The 21927-nt window shown below is 38.2% G+C and overlaps 1 protein-coding gene across 2 annotated transcripts in view; it reads left to right on the top strand.

The window, feature by feature from the left end:
- Positions 1 to 1695: 1695 nt before the first annotated feature.
- Positions 1696 to 21927, top strand: part of LOC143751641 (receptor-type tyrosine-protein phosphatase H-like) — a 38211-nt gene continuing 17979 nt past the window's right edge. The window contains exons 1-5 of one of the 2 annotated variants that reach the window (XM_077244261.1): positions 1696 to 2354; positions 9630 to 9906; positions 11288 to 11554; positions 14161 to 14427; positions 21403 to 21669. In XM_077244261.1, the coding sequence (XP_077100376.1) occupies positions 2307 to 2354; positions 9630 to 9906; positions 11288 to 11554; positions 14161 to 14427; positions 21403 to 21669 (1126 nt within the window). In that variant the 5' untranslated portion in view covers positions 1696 to 2306. Of the gene's footprint in view, positions 2355 to 9629; positions 9907 to 11287; positions 11555 to 14160; positions 15177 to 21402; positions 21670 to 21927 lie in introns of those variants that run through there. The other variant, XM_077244262.1, reaches the window with a different exon arrangement.

Genomic DNA, 21927 nt, shown 5'->3' on the forward strand with positions numbered 1-21927 from the left:
GTAGTTCTGACATCACAAATATACAGAAGTCACAAAGGCTTGTGAAAAGGAACAGCTACTTTATGCAGGCTGTGTGCATTTGTTTGTGGATCGACTGTTTTGAAACTTATATGGTAGTTTCATAGCCCCTAGACCTCTGTTATCATGAAAAAAGCCAGGAAATTTCAGTTTTGACAATATGGGACCTTTAAGTTAATAGTATTTTCGTGCCGTGACCGTGGGGGCGGAAACTTTACTAGACTGTCTCATTCTAGCGTTTAATTGCTGAGGAGGACACTAGCCTCTGAAGGACTGAACTAGGAAGGACGCAATGAGAAACACTCATTATGTTCAATGTTTGCAGAAATAATTACGGAAAAAATATCAACTTGTGGCTTTTGAGAATCGATATCGAATCGACCACATTTTAAAAGACAATTAATTGAAAAATTAATTTTTTTTTGCATAGCCCTAGAATGAGAATGTAATACGCATGTCCATGCTTTCACGTTTTTGCAAATTCGCGTTTTTGTAGTTCAGACGGAGATGATTACTGTACTGTTTAAAAAACGTGCACTTTTAAACCCGTTTTCAAAAGTTCAGTTGTCATAAATGCGCCAAAACACAAAAAAGTTTTTATTTCTTATTTTTGAAAACAGTGTCATATAAGTGCCCCCTACATATTAGTTGGTGGAAATAAAAAATAATAATTATAATTATTACTATAATTATTATTATTATTATTACAGTAATTGTATGTTTTAAAACTAGAAATTTGTCATGTTATTTTGTATGGTGGATAATAACGAAACGGGATACCAATTTGTACTCCATCCGTGGAAAGTGCCAGTTGACAAAACAAGTGTTGTGTTGATCATAATGACATCAGTACAGTGGAAGGTTGCAAGGCAGGTGTTTGTTTTTAGTGGAAGAACCTGTTGCGCTGCTTTTGACAAATATACGTCATGTCTGCAATGATTTTCTCTCAAGTAATCATGGTTAAACTTTTCTTGTTCACTGCCTGTTGTTTGTTTGTTTGTCCATATTCAGCTATATAATTCTGCATCACACTTTCACATATAATGTTTGGCAAAAAAGGTTACTTTATTTCGATGGTCCACTTTAGACATTCTACTAACTATAACTAACTTTTCAGTTCTATTTACTAACCCTACCCCTAACGGTCTATTAATAATCTGGGAGTTAGTTGACATATAATAAGAGTTAGTTGACTAGTTGCAAAGGTACTGTACTTACAAGTTATTAGTAGAGTGTCTAAAGTGGAACAAAAAATAGTGGAAAAAAAAGCAAAAGCAATTCTGTAACATGAGAAGTGAAAAACCGAGTGGGAAACAATTACATTAGTGCTGACAGCACTCCTCCTGTGTTGGCTGCTAATTAAAAGTAAACTAAACCCTACACAGTTCATTTCCTCCACGTCTTATTAGACCACAGACAGTTTACATTTAAGGGAAGTTGTTTGTTAATACATTTTATATATTTATATGTGTGATTTACATCATCAGGGGAAAAAAATACTCTGCTATAGATTAGATAGAAATACTCCCTGTGTTCACTTTACACAAAACCTATAACATGATGTGCACATTATCAGATATCAAGACACACCCATCTCAGCCATGGAGCTAAAGCCTTAACGTTTGTCTGTTGTTATTATAATAAAGGCAAGAATAATAAGGTATTTGTCTGAGTTTGATCATTTGAGAGGATTCTAGATTATTTTGTTAACTTGCCAATCCCCAGCATGCACCATTCATCCAAAGGAGAAAACTAAAAACACTAAGTGATGACAACTCAATTGTATTCCTTTTTTGTATTTCCTTTGGTTCATTGTGGTAAGAAAGTTTATCCCAAAATAAAGAAAATAAAAAAATTTAATAAAAAAAAAAAGGTAAAATAAGTGAAAGAGGAAGACCAACATAATAATAAAGCATAGAGAAGGGTGAGGGCCATTTAAAACGGGAGAACAGTGAGTTATAAATAGTTGGGGGAAAGAATAAAAAGGAGGAGTTTTAAAATAAGGAAGAACTTTGCTTAAAGGTAGGACAAAGGTTGTTGTACATTGTTTTCCCGTCATGAGAAAAAGGAGAAGTGGCAATAAAACAAGTCATTATCAGTCAGCTGAGAGAGAACAGAGGCAGAGAGAAGCGACAGAAACCAAGAGTTTAGAGACTAAATACACACTAAAGCTGTCATGTGTAAACGCTGTAATGCCAACAGGCTTGACTAGTTCTTTTGGAAACAATTTGTGAATGCAAGGGTTAATTAGGTAAAGCTGTTTACTTTGACTACATACCGGGTTGATCATGGAACGAGTTTTGACTTTAGTTTTGCTGTGTGCTGTTTCTGCATTGGTAAGTCACTCTTACTCTATATACATACAACTGTTATTTGTGGTATCCTGACATTCGGGTGTCAGATTGTAAAACCATAGCCATATGCAACATGACAAATACACCTGTGGCCGATACCAGTGAAATAAAGCACATCAAAGTCAAAGATTAGCTCTGTTTGTAAAGACTTAAAGACTTGTATAAATACAAAGGGAAACTATGAGTCAATGTAACTCTCCAAGTATTGTCAAAATGGTCTTGGCAAAAGGTTAATAAAAGTTTAGGAACAGTAATGTTTTTTAAATAATACTTTTATACAGCAATCATTCATTAATTTGACTAAATTGACATACAGACTATAATGTTACAAAAGATTTCCATTTCAAATAAATGCAGAAACTTTCGTTTCATCAAAAAAGTATTATAAAAATAGTAGTAAAACTTGCTTTTCATACTGATGGTAATAAGAAATGTTTCTTGAGCAATGAATCAGCGTATTGAATAAGCTGGTTTGCAATGATGAGTAATGATACAGATTTTTTTTAATTGTAATAATATTTTACGATTTTTAGTGTATGTTGATCAAATAAATGCAGACTTAATGGGCATAAGAGTCTTCTTTTTAAAAAAACAATAAAACTTTTGAACGTGTGTGTGTGTGTGTGTGTGTGTGTGTGTGTGTGTGTGTGTGTGTGTGTGTGTGTGTGTGTGTGTGTGTGTGTGTGTGTGTGTGTGTGTGTGTGTGTGTGTGTGAAAAACAAAATACTGTTTGTATTTTATAGGCTTTGAAAACAAACAAACAAACAAATGTAATTTGTATTTGATTAGTTCAGACAACCCCAATTTTCTCGCACATGGGCATCTAACATTGGGTTAGTGAATTTTCTGCTAGAAAATATGAAGTAGGGTTGGACTCGATTCCAAAAAAGAAGCAATTTTTCAATTCCGAGGCTTTTTGTATTAAATTTAGCACTATGGAATGAAATTATGACTTCATAAACAATGAATATGCCATCCATCCATCCGTTTTCTAAGCCACCTGTCCTTTGTAGGGTTGCCTATCGCAGCGTCTCAGTCTGGGACCTTCCTGTTCAGATGCAACAGTATTGAGGCGCCACAATGAATCGCATTTTTCACAATTTGACGTGTTATTTTCACAATTCAACTTTTCATTATCAGTTCAAGTTTCAATATTTGTAGTGATGCTACTGGCCCACACTGTTTTAAACAGTCCTTAAAAATAGCACACACTCTGTCACACAGTAACAGTAAACTCAGTAATCAATAAAAATTGGAAACATTAGTTTGGAATACATCCTTCGAATCAAATCTGAAATCGAATCGAGTCAAAAAGTTCTGGGAGTAAGGCAAGGTGAGGGTGTGATGGTTGATTCTACTTGTTGCAAGAAAAAAATAAATAAATAATGGAAGCACCCCTATTGTGCTATTACAAGTTTAGATGCATTCAAGGTAAAAAAAAAAAAAAAAAAAAAAAACACTTCTCATGACATACATTTTCTCAAAGAGTTTAAAATGATTCATTCGTAGTTTCAATTTCCCCTTAAAGGATTAGTTCACTTCAGAAAAAACATTTCCTGATAATTGACCCACCCCCACGTCATCTATGATGTTCATGTCTTTCTTTCTTCAGTTGAAACATTCCAGGATTTTTCTCCATATAGTGGACTTCAACGGTGTGGTGCCGAATTCAGACCCCCGCCAAATTATTACCCCCCTAGTATGGTAGGTTTAGGATTAGTTGTGGGGGAGGGGTTAGGATTAGGGGTTGGGTTAGGATTAGGCAATCAGATACTGATTTCAACCAAGGGGGGTAATAATTTTGAAGGGAGTCAAAATTCGGCACAACAACGGCAACCAATGGTTTGATGGTCGAAATTGCAGTTTCAATGCAGCTTCAACGGGCTCTACATGATCCCAGTCGAGGAATAAAGGTCTTATCTAGCGAAACGACCGGCCATTTTCAAAAAAAAAACATTTATATACTTTTTAACCACAAATGCTCGTCTTGCACTAGCTGCGATGCGCCACGCATTATATAATCACGTTATGTAGGTCATGCGTGACGTAGGTGGAAGTACAGATCTAGTGTTTACAAAGCAAATGTGCAAAGACGTGCAAAGTTAAACGACATTTAAAAAAATTAAATAAAAGGAACAACAATGATGTTGGACAATTTTGTAGTTGGAGGAGAAAATTAGATGGAGTTTTTCCACCCTGACACCCTTGAACCATAACACTCGTGACCTTTCAACGTGATTATGTAATGTGTGATGTATCGCAGCAAGTGCAAGACGAGCATTTGTGGTTTGAAGGTATATAAATGTTTTTTTTTTTAAATGACCGATCATTTCCCAAGATAAGACCCTTATCCCTCGACTGGGATCGTGTAGAGCCCTTTGAAGCTGCATTGAAACTGCAATTTCGACCATTAAAGTTGCTGTAAAATTCCACTATGGAGAAAAATCCTGGAATGTTTTCCTCAAAAACCTTGATTTCTTTTTGACCGAAGAAAGAAAGACATGAACATCTTTCTTGGATGACGTGGAGGTGAGTAAATTATCAGAAAATCTGAAGTGAACTAATACTTTAAACCCCTCGTTTCCCCGAGCCTACTCTGCTCTGATTGGTCAGAAGGCTCAGTGTGTTGTGATTGGTCTACCGCTTACAGCGCGTGTCTGAGCTTCTTCAGCACTTGATACACCAAGATGTGAACAGTATGGAGTTTTCCGTATCAATTTGAGTCCTCATCATTTTGCATGCAAAGTGGATTTGCAGCGCTGAAAACAGCGTCTTCTCGACATGTCGAAAACACGAACCAAACTCTTCCAGGCTTCAGATACAAGTACAGTGTTTGAGGGTGGGGCAAAATAGGCGTTGTTCGCGGGCAGCCAATGAAGACCATAGACTGGCATTATGCAAATTTGTTACATTGTTACATAGGTCCAGAAACGTGTGTGTGTGTTTGTGTGTTTGTGTGTTTGTGTGTTTGTGTGTTTGTGTGTGTGTGTGTGTGTGTGCGTGTGCGTGTGCGTGTGAGTGATTTCTTATTTCCTAATAGGCAAGGGAAGCAGTAGTTGAAATATAAAGACACATTTCTAAGCATTTGTTAAATATTTTTCTTTGCATTTTTCATGTTGTTGTGCCCATCTAAATGGCATGTGTTGAGATAAACAAATCTGTGGATTCATATTTTATATTTATGGGTCTAATGTTTCACTCCTGAAATACCATCCCAGTCCAAAGTTCTGAATGTAAATGATAGCCAGGAATACTGTATCTGTTATCATTCAGCTGATCATAAGGTCTTACTGTAATGGTTATAACTTTATTGTCTATAGTGACCTTTTATGGTCTTCGGTGCAGAAGGCATTTAAAAGAGAATGTAATACATTTGTGACTAAATATACTGGATGTGCTGTAACTTTCAATCAGGCCATTTATTCTAAACACACAAAAAAAAAACATCTTATGATGCAATATAATATTTTATTTAGTTGGCTCTTCTGAAACAGATTCTCAGATAGTGAAGCCATTGTCCAGCATAATGGGACTCTTTCAATAATTATAAAAAATCATCTCAGGATTCATTTCATGATGCTGGATGAGAGAATAAGCTGATTTTGTAAAGGGTGGCTGCTTCAAAGAAGCTGAAATATTAATAATTTGTTTGTGTACATCATTCTACATAATGTTCTAAATAACTTGTATACCTCCGCTTTTTATGATCCTAGTATTTCAAAAATGTTTATACAATAGTGCACGAGAAGAGGCTACTAAACTTTTAAGTACTTTGTGTTTCAAACAAGCTGCCAGATCATCATGCCCTATTTTCGTCAGCATACGATATTTGTTGTGTCAACATCTTTTCTATCAATCCATGTGCTGTTTTCAAAATGACTTCCATGTTACGGTAAATTGTCAAAGATAATCATTCAGTACTAGTTATAGATTGTTTCAGTGACGCGTCCAGATAAGTGGTTGAAATTTACTTTTTATACAGGACCGTTTTGAAATGTCAAATGGAAAAAGAGATTTTTAGCCTATAGTTTATGATAAGCTGTTGGTAATATTATGCAAATATATTTTACTGTTTATTTGCCATGCCACTGTGTGTGCATTTGTGTAGCTCAGTGTCATGAAACATCAGACGTCATTCACACAATGGCTTTTGTGTTTGATTTTACAAGCCTATATCATGCAATATTGCGATTTCAATTTGCATCTGCCTCAAGTAAACACATTCTGAACATTTTATTGTGTTTGTAATAAATATCATAGTAAATGACCTAAATGAACTGTAAAGAGTTAATTTGAGTAATTCTAGTGATATTTTGATAACCCTTTACAAATAAGCTTTCATTTGTTATTAGTAAACTACCCCCCAGTTTCACAGACAATTAAGGCTTAAAGGTACAATATGCAAGGATTTTTCGCCACCAGGGGTCGCTAACCTCTTAAAATAACAAAGGCGTATACTGATGACGTATATTCCACATTAAGCTGAATTATGGATCTTGTCGTCAAGCTGATGGATCTTTTATGGATGAGTGAATACATTAATGTTTTTAACATGACTGTGGTATGAAGCAGGGCGCGATTGCTAGACGTATACCCGCGGATATAAAAGAATAAGGACATTTCATTCTACCGAACTACACGCAAGTCCTGAAATAATACTCACACAGGACAGTTTATTAGACGAATCAAATTTGAGGTAACGCAGCGCTGTTTCACTTGCTCTAACAGTTACACTATCACACTAAACGGCATTTGAGTGTGTTGAATGTTGTTAGTTAGGTTGTGTGTTGGCTGTATGAGACTAAGTACGTTAAGCTAGATCAACCTTAGAATAACATACAGATCATATTCTAACATTTCATCATGTTGAACTAAATAACATTGATAGTTTTATGTACATTTGCTCACCTGTCTAAAAGTACATGCAACACTCTGTCAAGTCATGCGTCTCTGTCAAGTCGAAGTTAGTCGCAGACGTGGAGCTCTCGGCATCTCGAAAGATGCTGATCTTCGTTTTAGTCCTCTTTTTGTCTCAAAGTCTGTTTGCCATGATCCAAAATGTTTGAATAAAACAACAACAGCACGAGCGTTTTGCTAGGCATAACAGGCCAGTTGTCAACTTCTGTCGCCATGGTTACTATGGCAGTACGAGGTCAAACCTGGCGGAAACCGAGGGTAACGCGGATATGACGTCATTGACTGGCGACTCCTCACCCCTGCTCACACGCCCCGTTTCCTTGGTTAAAATCGCAATTTTCTCACGATTTACAAATTGTTTGAAACATTTGGGATATTGTAAGTAATCAACTAAACAAAGTATATAACATTGGCCTAGTGGTTTTTGGATATTTTACTGCAAAAATCCTTCATATTGTACCTTTAAGCCTAGTCTAAAATGCAAGTTGGAGCTGTCTTAACTGAAAGTAATTTGTACTGACAGATCTTAAAATATGACAGTGCCATTGTTTTGTCTAAATATGCACATCATTAATGTTTTTTTTTTTGTTTTCTAGGGCACATTTATAAAAGCTATTTAAATGTCCTAACTGAACCAAGGCCAAATCCTGGCTTAATCTGAACCCTGTCTGTGAACCAGGCCTACACTAATTAACCCTAATGAATACTTCTAAAGCCTTTATTAATCTTAGGTAATGTTAATTTCAACATTTATAATACATTTTAAAAATCAATATTATTTAATGGTTCTGAGCTAACATGAATTATTAATGAACAGTTGTATTTTTACTAACTTTGTAAACAAAGATTAATGCATTACAGATTGTGATAATATTACCTATATTTTTTAATCATGAAAATAAAATTATAAATATATTTTTTTTAAGATTAAGCGCGTTATCAGATGTTAGCCTGCAAGTGCTCATGGAAAAGTTATGTTTTCAGCTGTTCTCTTGGAGTGGGAAGATAATTCACCATCGTAGTGAATATGAGAGTTAGGATTAGTGATTTTTTTTGCTGTTCACTCACTGACCACATCAGGAATTTCTAAATTAATAGAGTGTAGATTCAGCAACAGTACCAAATGTAAGCCACAGTGACTTAAACTGAAGTCCCTCTTAAGGAAAGTCAATTCACTAGGCGGACATATTTCAGGAGTGCAAGACCGACTCCTATCTACTTCAATGAGGAAATAACAAAATATCAAAAACTGCTTGCCAAACTCAAATTTCAATAACTTTCAAATCAGCAATAAAATCTGACATGAATCTTAAGCTCAAACTACATTAAAAAGTCTATATTACATGTGATGTATCCTTCAAATATTGCTGGATGAAAGACGCAAAAACGAAGGCCGCCTTCCAAGGATCCTTCAAATTGAGACGACCTTCGACGGCACTTGATCACAGCGCTTGATGATAAAAGATTTGGTCACACTTTATGTTAGGTGGACTTAATAAACCACTTGAAACAATACAATTTTTATAAATAGTAAAATAGTAAAAAATAGTAGTTAAAGCCATCTAAAATAAAGTGTGACAGAAACATGGATGCCTCATAGTACTGGTCAAAGAAGGTCAGCCTTAGGATACAGTCTTCCAATTGAGAAGCACCCACAGTCTTCGCTTAAACTTGGCAGCTAGTGAAGAGAGGTGTAATATACTGTAGGTTTGATGATTTCACATTAGGATGAATGGCTAAAAGAGCACTGCAGTACTGTCAAGAGCCTTGGCAAAGGCTTGTGATGTGATAAGATAAGATGGAGTTGTCTAACTGTACTCCAAGTTTCCTTGCTGACCTTGATGGGGTTATAGTTAATAACCTCTTGTTCCATTAAGACAAAAGGTTTCATTTAGCTCTATTTTTTTTTACTCATTTAAATTTCTTAATGCGTAATATGAATAATACTTAAGAATTATTCAATTCAATTTGATATAATTTTACTTTTACATCTTTTTAAAAAAGGCTTTATTTTATGTGTTGTTAGTGTGCCCATATTTTATATCAGTGCTTCACAAAGCCCCATCTCTTCACATATTGTATGTTCCCTGATTAATCTCGTCAGTTGAAAAGTAGAGACTCCAAGAGTTGAATTGGATGTGACTGACGAGGGAAACATACAAGATGTGCAGAGCAGTTGCTCCATAGGACCAGGATTGAAAACTACTGAATTTATCACTCTCATTTTTATATAACAAGTAGGCTGAAATATCTAGAATTTATTAACATAATGATTGTTTTGTAATTTTGTTTCTTTATAGAATATTTGATTATTTAATGAATGTCATTTCTTCCCCTTAGGGACAAATGCAACCCGCTGATGTTAAAAATGTTTCATTAACTAAACGAACAGAGACTGAATTAACATTCCGATGGGATGTAGTTGACGGCAACACAAGTTACAGTTATAAACTGACGAACGGCAGTGTCCAAATCGGTCTGATCACTGTAACAGAAAGAGATACTGTAGTAACTTATACAGTCTCCTCTCGGTCTCCTGGAACTAATTACTCCTTTACACTTCACACTGTGTTTAATGAGATTCAGAGCGATGGATATAAATTCTCGGCTGTAACTGGTAAGTGAGTCATTAAGGTTTTTGAATATATAAAGTGTTTTCTCTGTAGATCAACTGAAGAATTGTGGTAATATAGCTACAATTCAAATTCTTCTACATTAAAATGAAAATAGATTAAATAGACTGTAAACCTTATATAAATATTATCATTCTAGCATTTAAGCTAAAATTGTATTTGAGTTAATTGTTAACTTTTCCTTCTTAAAAGTTAATGTATTCTTCACAATTTCAGCTACATGTTATCTATTTGCAAACCGCAAGTAAAACTAAATGAAACATTCAATTAACTCTTGGATTTACTTAATTAAAAACAGTACAGAGAATAAAAGTATTTGAAAACTAATGCACACATAAAAATGTATGATTTTCATTACATTAGGTAACAAATTATCAAACTTAATCCAATTAAATAAAAACATATAGTAGCAACATTTTAGGTTTTACTGGATTCTGTTAAATTTTAATATATAATGTATATATAATAAAAATTATTACAATTATTTCAATTTTCTTTTAAATAATTATTTAAAAGAAACGCCTTTAAATGTTATTTTAAATTAAGTTATGAATGTACATAAGGAATATAGATATATAATCACTGCTTATTTGTGAGAACTTCAATTATTGACCATATTGCATTTGCAATGTACAGTGGTTCAGATTTGGGAATCAGTCGCATGTTGTACTCAAATGTTGCTAGAGCTTTTCTCTGAACTATCTTCACACAGGCTCTCACAGTAATTCAGAACAAATATGATGTGTGTAGTGAAACTCAGCGTGGGTGTAGGAAGAAGAAGACAGGACCGGCGGAATTGGGACTCGCACTTTATTTATAAACAAAGAAATAAAAGAAACAAAAAGGGGCGCTCGTGCACATTCACCGTAGTGAAACACTACAGCACAATATATGAGACACTCTGCCCGCTGTACCAGCTCACGCTGTATGTCTCCAGCTCTCACAGTTCAGTCAGATGACTGCTCTTTCCACTTTAGCAAAACTCAGTCCGTTTGATCGGCAACTCTTTCCCCTTGAGTAAACTCAGTCCGATCTGCTGCGGGTCGCGTGCGAGTCCCAAGCCTCTCTCTCCCCGCTCACTCATTCCTGGCAGCTTATATGCGGTCTCCACGCCAATCACTGCAATCAGACACAGGTGTTCATCATCTGCACTTGACCTACTTACTCACCGCACAGCTCGCTGACTCGTCTCTCTACAGACTTCGCGAGACCACGCCCCCCTCGCCACAATGTGCTTGTTCAGTCTTTCTTTAAAATAAATTTTGATTCCTTGATTTTTTTTAATTTTTATAATGCAAACATTCAGACATTTGTAGATGTGATTTCTAACTGCTACATGCCAATTTCTGTTTCTTTCTTTTTCAGTTCCATCTAATGTTGGGAGTGTTACGGTCTTCGATCGGAATGAGTCTGATATAACATTAAAATGGGAAAAAGTCGACAACCGTGACGATTACACTTATGAGCTGAAATACTGGAATAAAGACGGGCCTCCAATAGATGTATCAATATATGATTCTTTAGTGGAACATACGGTCACGTCTCTGTCTCCAGGGACTGAATACTCATTTACACTCTATACTGTGTTTGAAGATGTGAAGAGCAGTGGATACAACTTCTCCAATGTAACCGGTGAGTCTCAATACATCTGGTCTGTCTCAAAGACCAAACTCTGTGTGACAGACAAAACAACTGTATGGAGTGAAAACAGTCTCTAAACCTTCCACAAATACACGCGAGAGATCCGCATGCGCGCGCACCAATCCACAAATGCACGCGAGAGATCCACACACGCAAACCAATCCACAGATGCACACCAGAGATCCACACACGCAAATCAATCCACAGATGCACACCAGAGATCCACACATGCAAATCAACCCACAAATGCACACCAGAGATCCACACACGCAAACCAATCCACAGATGCACACCAGAGATCCACACGCAAACCAATCCACAGATGCACGCGAGAGATCCACACACGCAAATCAATCCACAAAAGCAGCTGAGAGATCCACCCACCCACACACACACACACACACACACACACACACACACACACACACACACACACACACACACACAAAGCAATCCAAAGATGCACGGGAGAGATCCACACATGCAAATCAATCCACAAATGCACGCGACAGATCCACACACACACATAGCAATCCACAAATGCAGGCAAGAGATCCACTCACACACAGCAATCCACACATGCACGCGAGAGATACACACACACACAAAGCAATCCACAGATGCACGGGAGAGATCCACACACGCAGCAATCATGCATTGTCGTCCTTACTCACTATGCTTTGCTCACAATCCACAAATGCTTTATCTGTACCTGTAATTTCATGCACAGCAAATCACGTGACTTTTGAGACTTGTTCCGTGGCCTTGATTCACAAATGCACACAAGCCTATCAGTCCACATTACATGCAAGGATGCGATATGGTGTCTCCCTCCAGAGGGCGCTGACCGGCCTTCGAGCTGAATCTTTCAAAGGGCTGGATTCATTTTGTTGTCGGACTTGCGAGACAACTGAAGTCTAAACATTTTTCACTAAATATCATATACATATATGCAAATATAGTGTAAAACCAAACCTATTTTTTGATTTTTCAACATATAATCAGAATAAATAGCCTATTAAGAAAACCATTCGGATAACAGGACAGCTTTAAAGTCTTTAAATTATTTTATAAATTATTTTCTTTTTTTATATATTATTGTAATTCTGAATGTAGGCTACTTTGTGTATTACTTTGTAATAACCCCTCCCCCCACACAAATATTAAATGGAAAATAATATATTTTCAGCAATTACCTATATGTTTTGCTTTCCTTATTTTTAAAGAAAGGATGAATGCTTTCACATATTTTAACCAACAAAGTAAAAGATTTCTTTCTAAAGAATCCACAAGTATTACCCTCAAGTAAACAATTCTCAAGCAAACCATTACGTGCAAAAGTTTGAGATTTACCTCAGTTGCTCCTTTTGTGGTGAATCAGATAAACCAGTTGTTAAATCTGTCCATTTACTAAAAAGCTTTGGCAAAAGTTTATTAGGAGTTAAATAGTAAAAGTGGGGGGAAAGTATATTATTTCAACCAACTAAATAATGAGACTGAATGATATACTCAATTCAAGGCAATATTTATTATAAAGCAACCACAACACGAAAACCACTTTAAATTGAATGTTTCATTTGCCAAACAACATGTTTTTTCAATCTGTGTAAACAGGTTGGTAAGGCATAAAAAAAATTCCGACCGACCCTGTCAATTTATGTGCGACCCAAATTTATTTTATGAGCTTGGGGAAGAAATAATACAAAATAAATAAATACACAAATTAAGGATGCTCATTTCGGTTAATTTTCCCGACCGATAACCGGCGTTAGTTGATCGATTATTACCGTTAACTAATAAGATTAAGATGTTGAATTGGCATTAAATAAAAATAAAATTGATTCGTATCTGTGACCAGTTAAAAATACAAACATTTTATTTTATTTATCAAAGGGTTTATTTTAACGTGCAAACGGCAGCATACAGATCAACAACAGAACCTGGATTCAGATCAAATTTTTACGCACCTGCAGCATTTCTGACAGTGACAACAGAGAAAAACAGAGTAAAATAATACAAATAAAAAACATAAAATAGGACTGCACTAAATATATTTTTTAACTGAAATAGTTAACAAATTAAGATGACAACTAAAACACTTTAAATCCGTTTGAACGAAGCTTTTAAAAACCAGCTGTAAAAAAAAAAGACTATAAACCTTATATAAATATTAACATTCTAGCATTTAAAAGCAAAAATTTTATTTGAGTTAATTGTTAATACAATTCTCAAAAGTGAATGTGTCATAACAATGCATGTACATAAGGAATATAGATAAATAAGCACTGCTTGTTTGTGAGAACATCAATTATTGACAATATTGCATTTGCAATGTACAGTGGTTCAGATTTGGGAATCAGTCGCATGTTGTACTCAAATGTTGCTAGAGGTTTTCTCTGCACTATCTTCACACAGGCTCTCACAGTAATTCAGAACAAATACAAAGTGGTTCTATTATCTAATGTGATATGAAAGATGTGCTTGTTCAGTCTTTCTTTAAAATAAATTTTGATTTCTTGATTTTTTTTTTTATAATGCAAAAACATTCATACATTTGTAGATGTGATTTAGCCAATTTCTGTTTCTTTCTTTTTCAGTTCCATCTAATGTTGAGAGTGTTACGGTCTTCGATCGGAATGAGTCTGATATAATATTAAAATGGGAAAAAGTCAACAACCGTGACGATTACACTTATGAGCTGAAATACTGGAATAAAGACGGGCCTCCAATATATGTATCACAAACTGATTCTTTAGTGGAACATACGGTCACGTCTCTGTCTCCAGGGACTGAATACTCATTTACACTCTATACTGTGTTTGAAGATGTGAAGAGCAGTGGATACAACTTCTCCAATGTAACCGGTGAGTCTCAATACATCTGGTCTGTCTCAAAGACCAAACTCTGTGTGACAGACAAAACAACTGTATGGAGTGAAAACAGTCTCTAAACCTTCCACAAATACACGCGAGAGATCCGCATGCGCGCGCACCAATCCACAAATGCACACGAGAGATCCAAATGCGCACGCACCAATCCACAAATGCACGCGAGAGATCCACACACACAAACCAATCCACAGATGCACGGGAGAGATCCACACAGGCAAACCAATCCACAGATGCACACCAGAGATCCACACACGCAAACCAATCCACAGATGCATACCAGAGATCCACACACGCAAACCAATCCACAGATGCACACCAGAGATCCACACACGCAAACCAATCCACAGTTGCACACCAGAGATCCACACACGCAAACCAATCCACAGATGCATACCAGAGATCCACACACGCAAACCAATCCACAGATGCACGGGAGAGATCCACACAGGCAAACCAATCCACAGATGCACACCAGAGATCCACACAGGCAAACCAATCCACAGATGCATACCAGAGATCCACACACGCAAATCAATCCACAAATGCACACCAGAGATCCACACACGCAAACCAATCGACAGATGCACGCGAGAGATCCACACACGCAAATCAATCCACAGATGCATACCAGAGATACACACACGCAAATCAATCCATAGATGCAAACCAATCCACAGATGCACGCGAGAGATCCACACACGCAAATCAATCCACAAAAGCAGGTGAGAGATCCACCCACACACACACACACACACACACACACACACACACACACACACACACACACACACACACACACACACACACAAAGCAATCCAAAGATGCACGGGAGAGATCCACACATGCAAATCAATCCACAAATGCACGTGACAGATCCACACACACACATAGCAATCCACAAATGCAGGCAAGAGATCCACTCACACACAGCAATCCACACATGCACGCGAGAGATACACACACACACACAAAGCAATCCACAGATGCACGGGAGAGATCCACACACGCAGCAATCATGCATTGTCGTCCTTACTCACACTGCTTTGCTCACAATCCACAAATGCTTTATCTGTACCTGTAATTCCATGCACAGCAAATCACGTGACTTTTGAGACTTGTTCCATGGCCTTGATTCACAAATGCACTTTTTTTTTTTTTTTTTTTTTTTTCGTCTCCCGCGATCCAGATTTTCTTCGTCGCGGACGTGAGAGGACGCTGGCGCTGTTTGTTCGCCGCTTCTCTGTCTGCTATTCCTTCTTGTGTTTCTGTTTTGTTTATGTTCACTGTAACCCTTCCTCTGGACAGCCTCACAGCTGGTTCCCGAAGCCGCTTGGGCACCTCGACCGGACTGTCGCCTCGTCGGTTAGCCGCTTGCTGGCTGCCCGCGTTCATTAACGCGTGCCTGCTAATTCTAATTCTAGCTGCAATAGCGGCTAACCCGATTGCCTACCTCTTTCTCACAGGCAACCTCCACCAATTGCTTTCATCTCCTCCTGTCATGCCATGGATCATTTCGGCACTTACATCAGTCATCCATTTCTGTGTTCCTAGTCCATCACTAACTGCTATCACGGAGCTCTCAGTCCCTCCGCTCGGCATCATGTTCAAATATTCAACTCTGCAACTGGTCGAACTGATCAACTACTCAATTCCATCCTGCATCCCAGTCATCAAACAGCTCGGACTTCTACGCCGACCCCGTTACATCCACAGAAGTTTTCGCCGCAAGTTTGTTTACTTCCAACACGGACAATCCATTCCATCCATCTGGTCACCTGCACGCTCTGTCGCACCTCTGCCACGTCATCGGAACGCTTCCCCCGCTGGATCACATAGAGCTGAGCGCACCGACTGGCTGCACAGAAAACCCGAACTGGACTACAGTGCTATTCATACTTCACATATACCTATTCTCCATTCACTTGTAAATCCACTCACTGTCCCTTCTCAACTGCATTACCCCCTCACTCGCACTGCTAATCGGGACAACCTCAGATCTTTCCAGCCTGCCCCCATCTCACCACCCTCTCACCATGCCAACTTTGCCCTCCTCAACACCCGATCCCTTAACAATAAAGCCCCTGCCCTCCATGAATTAATCCTTGACAACACGCTGGATTTCCTTCTGCTCACCGAAACTTGGCAACAACCCAATGACTTCTTCTCCCTCAACCTTGCATCCCCCACTGGCTACAATTACATCTGCAAACCCCGCCCTTCCCGCCGTGGAGGTGGCCTCGCCGTTATTTATAATCAGAACTTCCGGATCACTGAACTCACCCTCCCTTCAGTATCATCATTTGAATATCTCGTCTTCAAAGCTCTTTCCTCCATGACAGTTATCCTCATTTACCGGCCACCTAAACCAAATCCCTCCTTCCTCTCTGATTTAACTGAACTCCTCACACTAGCTTCATCTCTCTCTCCACGCCTGCTACTACTCGGTGACCTAAACATCCACATAGACTCCTCCACCTGCAAGCTGTCATCAGAATTCACAATTTTATTGGACAACTTTACTCTCACCCAACATGTCACATTCCCCACCCATGAAAAAGGACACATCCTCGATCTGGTCTGCTCCACTAACCAACCAGTGCTCAACCTCCATCCATGCCTCTTTCCCCTCTCTGATCACAAACTGATACGGTTCACCATTCCGTCTCCAACCCCCCGCCCCCGCCTCCTCAGAGAAATCACCTTCCGCAACCTTAAATCAATTGATCCCCATCATCTCTCTGACCTGCTCTCCACCACTCTCCACATGGACTCAACCCTCACCTCACCTGATGATCTCACAAACCACCTCAACTCTGTTTTGTGTACCTCCCTTAACACTCTGGCCCCCCTCAAAACAAAAACTGTCACTTTTAACAACTCGTCACCCTGGTACACACCTGCACTCCGGAAAATGAAACAAACTGGACGCCAACTTGAACGCCTGACAAAAAAATCATCTCTCACAGTCCACCATGAAGCCTATAAACTCCACCTCATTGCCTACAAAGATGCCCTCATTGCCGCCAAATCTGCCTACCTCTGCACCATCCTCACCAACCCCTGTCTAAACCCCAGAACCCTCTTCTCCACATTGAACAACCTCATCCAGCCTCGGACCAACACCTTCCTTACCTCTACTCCGGATCTCTGCAACTCATTCCTTCACTTTTTCGCTGATAAAATCAATATCATTTATCAATCTCTATCCCCTGCATCCGACCTTCCAGTATCTACTCCAGCACCTATCACGGGCCCTTTTCCCCCCATCCCTCCTGACCTCTCTCCCCCTTCTCCACACTGCCTCCTCTCCCAGTTTAATTTGGTCACCACTCTTGAAATCTCTAAACTCATCAGCTCTTCCAAACCGACTACCTGCTCACTTGACTCCCTCCCTACTCCACTCCTGAAGTCCTGCCTCCCCGTCCTTTGCCCCTACCTCACTAACCTCTTCAATTCCTCATTGTCCCTTGGAACTGTTCCCTCTGCTTTCAAAACTGTCGCTGTCACCCCTATCCTCAAAAAACCTGGTCTGGATCCCTCTTCCCTCAACAACTACCGCCCAATTTCCACCCTCCCCTTTCTGTCTAAAACCCTGGAACGTATAGTCGCTTTACAATTACAAACCCATCTTCATGCCAATAACCAATTTGAACCTCTCCAATCTGGTTTTCGCCCCCTCCACAGCACAGAAACTGCTCTCCTCAAAGTCCTTAATGACCTCCTCACCTCCGCTGACACTGGTTCCCTCAACATCCTTATTCTTCTCGACCTGAGTGCAGCCTTCGATACCGTGAGCCATAACATCCTGCTCACCAGACTCAAAGACCTTGGTATCGAAGGTATTGCACTCAGCTGGCTCCGTTCCTACCTTTCCAACAGATCCCACTTCATCTCTCTTCATAATCACACCTCTGCAACAGCCACAGTCACCCAAGGCGTTCCCCAAGGATCCGTACTCGGCCCCCTCCTCTTCATCATTTACATCCTCCCCCTTGGTCAGATACTTCGTCACTTCAAACTGAATTTCCACTGTTATGCCGATGACACTCAGATCTACCTCAGCACCAAATCCCCCCACAATCCTCCCCTCTCCCATATCAACTCCTGTCTGTCAGCTATTAAAACCTGGATGCAACATAACTTCCTCAAACTCAATAGCAATAAAACAGAATTCCTCCTCATAGGCTCCAAATCCACTCTCAGCAAAACCAATAACATCACTCTCACCATTGATGACACCATTGTCTCCCCATCCCCCCAGGCCCGCAACCTCGGCGTGGTTTTTGATTCAACCCTCTCCCTTGAACCTCACATCTGTCATGTCATTAAAACCTCCTTCTTTCACCTCCGCAACGTCGCCAAAATCAGATCCTCACTCACACCTCTGCTGCTGAAAGACTCATTCACGCCTTCATCTCCTCACGACTGGACTATTGCAACTCACTACTCCTTGGTATTAGCTCAAACTACATAAAAAGACTCCAACTGGTCCAGAATGCAGCCGCCCGACTCATCACCCGCTCCAAATCCTGGCACCACATCACTCCAGTCCTAAAAAAACTACACTGGCTCCCTATTTCCCACCGGATCACATACAAAATCCTGGTCCTTACCTACAAAGCCATCCACCACCTGGCCCCCTCATACCTCACTGACCTCCTCTCCCCCTATCAACCCTCACGGTCCCTCAGATCCACCTCAGCCGGTCTCCTCTGCATCCACAAGTCCAAGCTCCGCAGTTTTGGGGAGAGCCTTTTCCAGGGCAGCTCCCAGGCTCTGGAACTCCCTCCCCCATGAGATCCGCACCTCTGAGTCCCTCACCATCTTCCAGTCCCGCCTCAAGACCCATCTCTTCACCTCTGCCTATCCGTAGCCCCACGCCCCTCCCATCCCTATATGTGCCTGTTTTTTTTTTTTTTTTTTTTTTGTGCCTTTTTCTTTTTTCTTTTTTTTCTCTCTTTTTGCCTTTTTCTTTTTTTTCTCTTGCTTATTCACCTGCCCTGTAAAGCGACTTTGAGTTCGAGAAAAGCGCTATAAAAATTCAATTTATTATTATTATTATTATTAATATTATCATTATTATTATTATATTATTATTATTATTATTATTATTATTATTATTATTAAATGCACACAAGCCTATCAGTCCACATTACATGCAAGGATGCGATATGGTGTCTCCCTCCAGAGGGCGCTGACCGGCCTTCGAGCTGAATCTTTCAAAGGGCTGGATTCATTTTGTTGTCGGACTTGCGAGACAACTGAAGTCTAAACATTTTTCACTAAATATCAAATACATATATGCAAATATAGTGTAAAACCAAACCTATTTTTTTATTTTTCAACATATAATCAGAATAAATAGCCTATTAAGAAAACCATTCGGATAACAGGACAGCTTTAAAGTCTTTAAATTATTTTATAAATTATTTTCTTTTTTTATATATTATTGTAATTCTGAATGTAGGCTACTTTGTGTATTACTTTGTAATAACCCCTCCCCCCACACAAATATTATATGGAAAATAATATATTTTCAGCAATTACCTATATGTTTTGCTTTCCTTATTTTTAAAGAAAGGATGAATGCTTTCACATATTTTAACCAACAAAGTAAAAGATTTCTTTCTAAAGAATCCACAAGTATTACCCTCAAGTAAACAATTCTCAAGCAAACCATTACGTGCAAAAGTTTGAGATTTACCTCAGTTGCTCCTTTTGTGGTGAATCAGATTAACCAGTTGTTAAATCTGTCCATTTACTAAAAAGCTTTGGCAAAAGTTTATTAAGAGTTAAATAGTAAAAGTGGGGGGAAAGTATATTATTTCAACCAACTAAATAATGAGACTGAATGATATACTCAATTCAAGGCAATATTTATTATAAAGCAACCGCAACACGAAAACCACTTTAAATTGAATGTTTCATTTGCCAAACAACATGTTTTTTCAATCTGTGTAAACAGGTTGGTAAGGCATAAAAAAAATTCCGACCGACCCTGTCAATTTATGTGCGACCCAAATTTATTTTATGAGCTTCGGGAAGAAATAATACAAAATAAATAAATACACAAATTAAGGATGCTCATTTCGGTTAATTTTCCCGACCGATAACCGGCGTTAGTTGATCGATTATTACCGTTAACTAATAAGATTAAAATGTTGAATTGGCATTAAATAAAAATGAAATTGATTCGTATCTGTGACCAGTTAAAAATACAAACATTTTATTTTATTTATCAAAGGGTTTATTTTAACGTGCAAACGGCAGCATACAGATCAACAACAGAACCTGGATTCAGATCAAATTTTTACGCACCTGCAGCATTTCTGACAGTGACAACAGAGAAAAACAGAGTAAAATAATACAAATAAAAAACATAAAATAGGACTGCACTAAATATATTTTTTAACTGAAATAGTTAACAAATTAAGATGACAACTAAAACACTTTAAATCCGTTTGAACGAAGCTTTCAAAAACCAGCTGTAAAAAAAAAAAAGACTATAAACCTTATATAAATATTAACATTCTAGCATTTAAAAGCTAAAATTTTATTTGAGTTAATTGTTAATACAATTCTCAAAAGTGAATGTGTCATAACAATGCATGTACATAAGGAATATAGATAAATAAGCACTGCTTGTTTGTGAGAACATCAATTATTGACAATATTGCATTTGCAATGTACAGTGGTTCAGATTTGGGAATCAGTCGCATGTTGTACTCAAATGTTGCTAGAGGTTTTCTCTGCACTATCTTCACACAGGCTCTCACAGTAATTCAGAACAAATACAAAGTGGTTCTATTATCTAATGTGATATGAAAGATGTGCTTGTTCAGTCTTTCTTTAAAATAAATTTTGATTTCTTGATTTTTTTTTATAATGCAAAAACATTCATACATTTGTAGATGTGATTTAGCCAATTTCTGTTTCTTTCTTTTTCAGTTCCATCTAATGTTGAGAGTGTTACGGTCTTCGATCGGAATGAGTCTGATATAATATTAAAATGGGAAAAAGTCAACAACCGTGACGATTACACTTATGAGCTGAAATACTGGAATAAAGACGGGCCTCCAATATATGTATCACAAACTGATTCTTTAGTGGAACATACGGTCACGTCTCTGTCTCCAGGGACTGAATACTCATTTACACTCTATACTGTGTTTGAAGATGTGAAGAGCAGTGGATACAACTTCTCCAATGTAACCGGTGAGTCTCAATTCATCTGGACACCAAAGTCTGTGTGAGACAAAACAACTGCCTCTGACATTTATCTCAGATTCTGAATTAGGATTCAATTCTTAATACAATATGTAACCTTGCTGAATTTTTACTGTCAATAATTTCCCACCTGTCAAAGGCTCCCTCTGCACCTGTGTTTTTTTTTTTTCGCGCTCTTGTTTAATTTGTTAATTTGTTTGAAGTTTGTGTGAGCACCAGAAGAGTCTCCCGTGTGTTGTGGTCTTA

Source organism: Siphateles boraxobius, unplaced genomic scaffold (assembly GCF_051911475.1).
Source record: "Siphateles boraxobius isolate OS27281-9 unplaced genomic scaffold, OSU_SipBor_1 26, whole genome shotgun sequence".
NCBI classification, from domain to species: domain Eukaryota; kingdom Metazoa; phylum Chordata; class Actinopteri; order Cypriniformes; family Leuciscidae; genus Siphateles; species Siphateles boraxobius.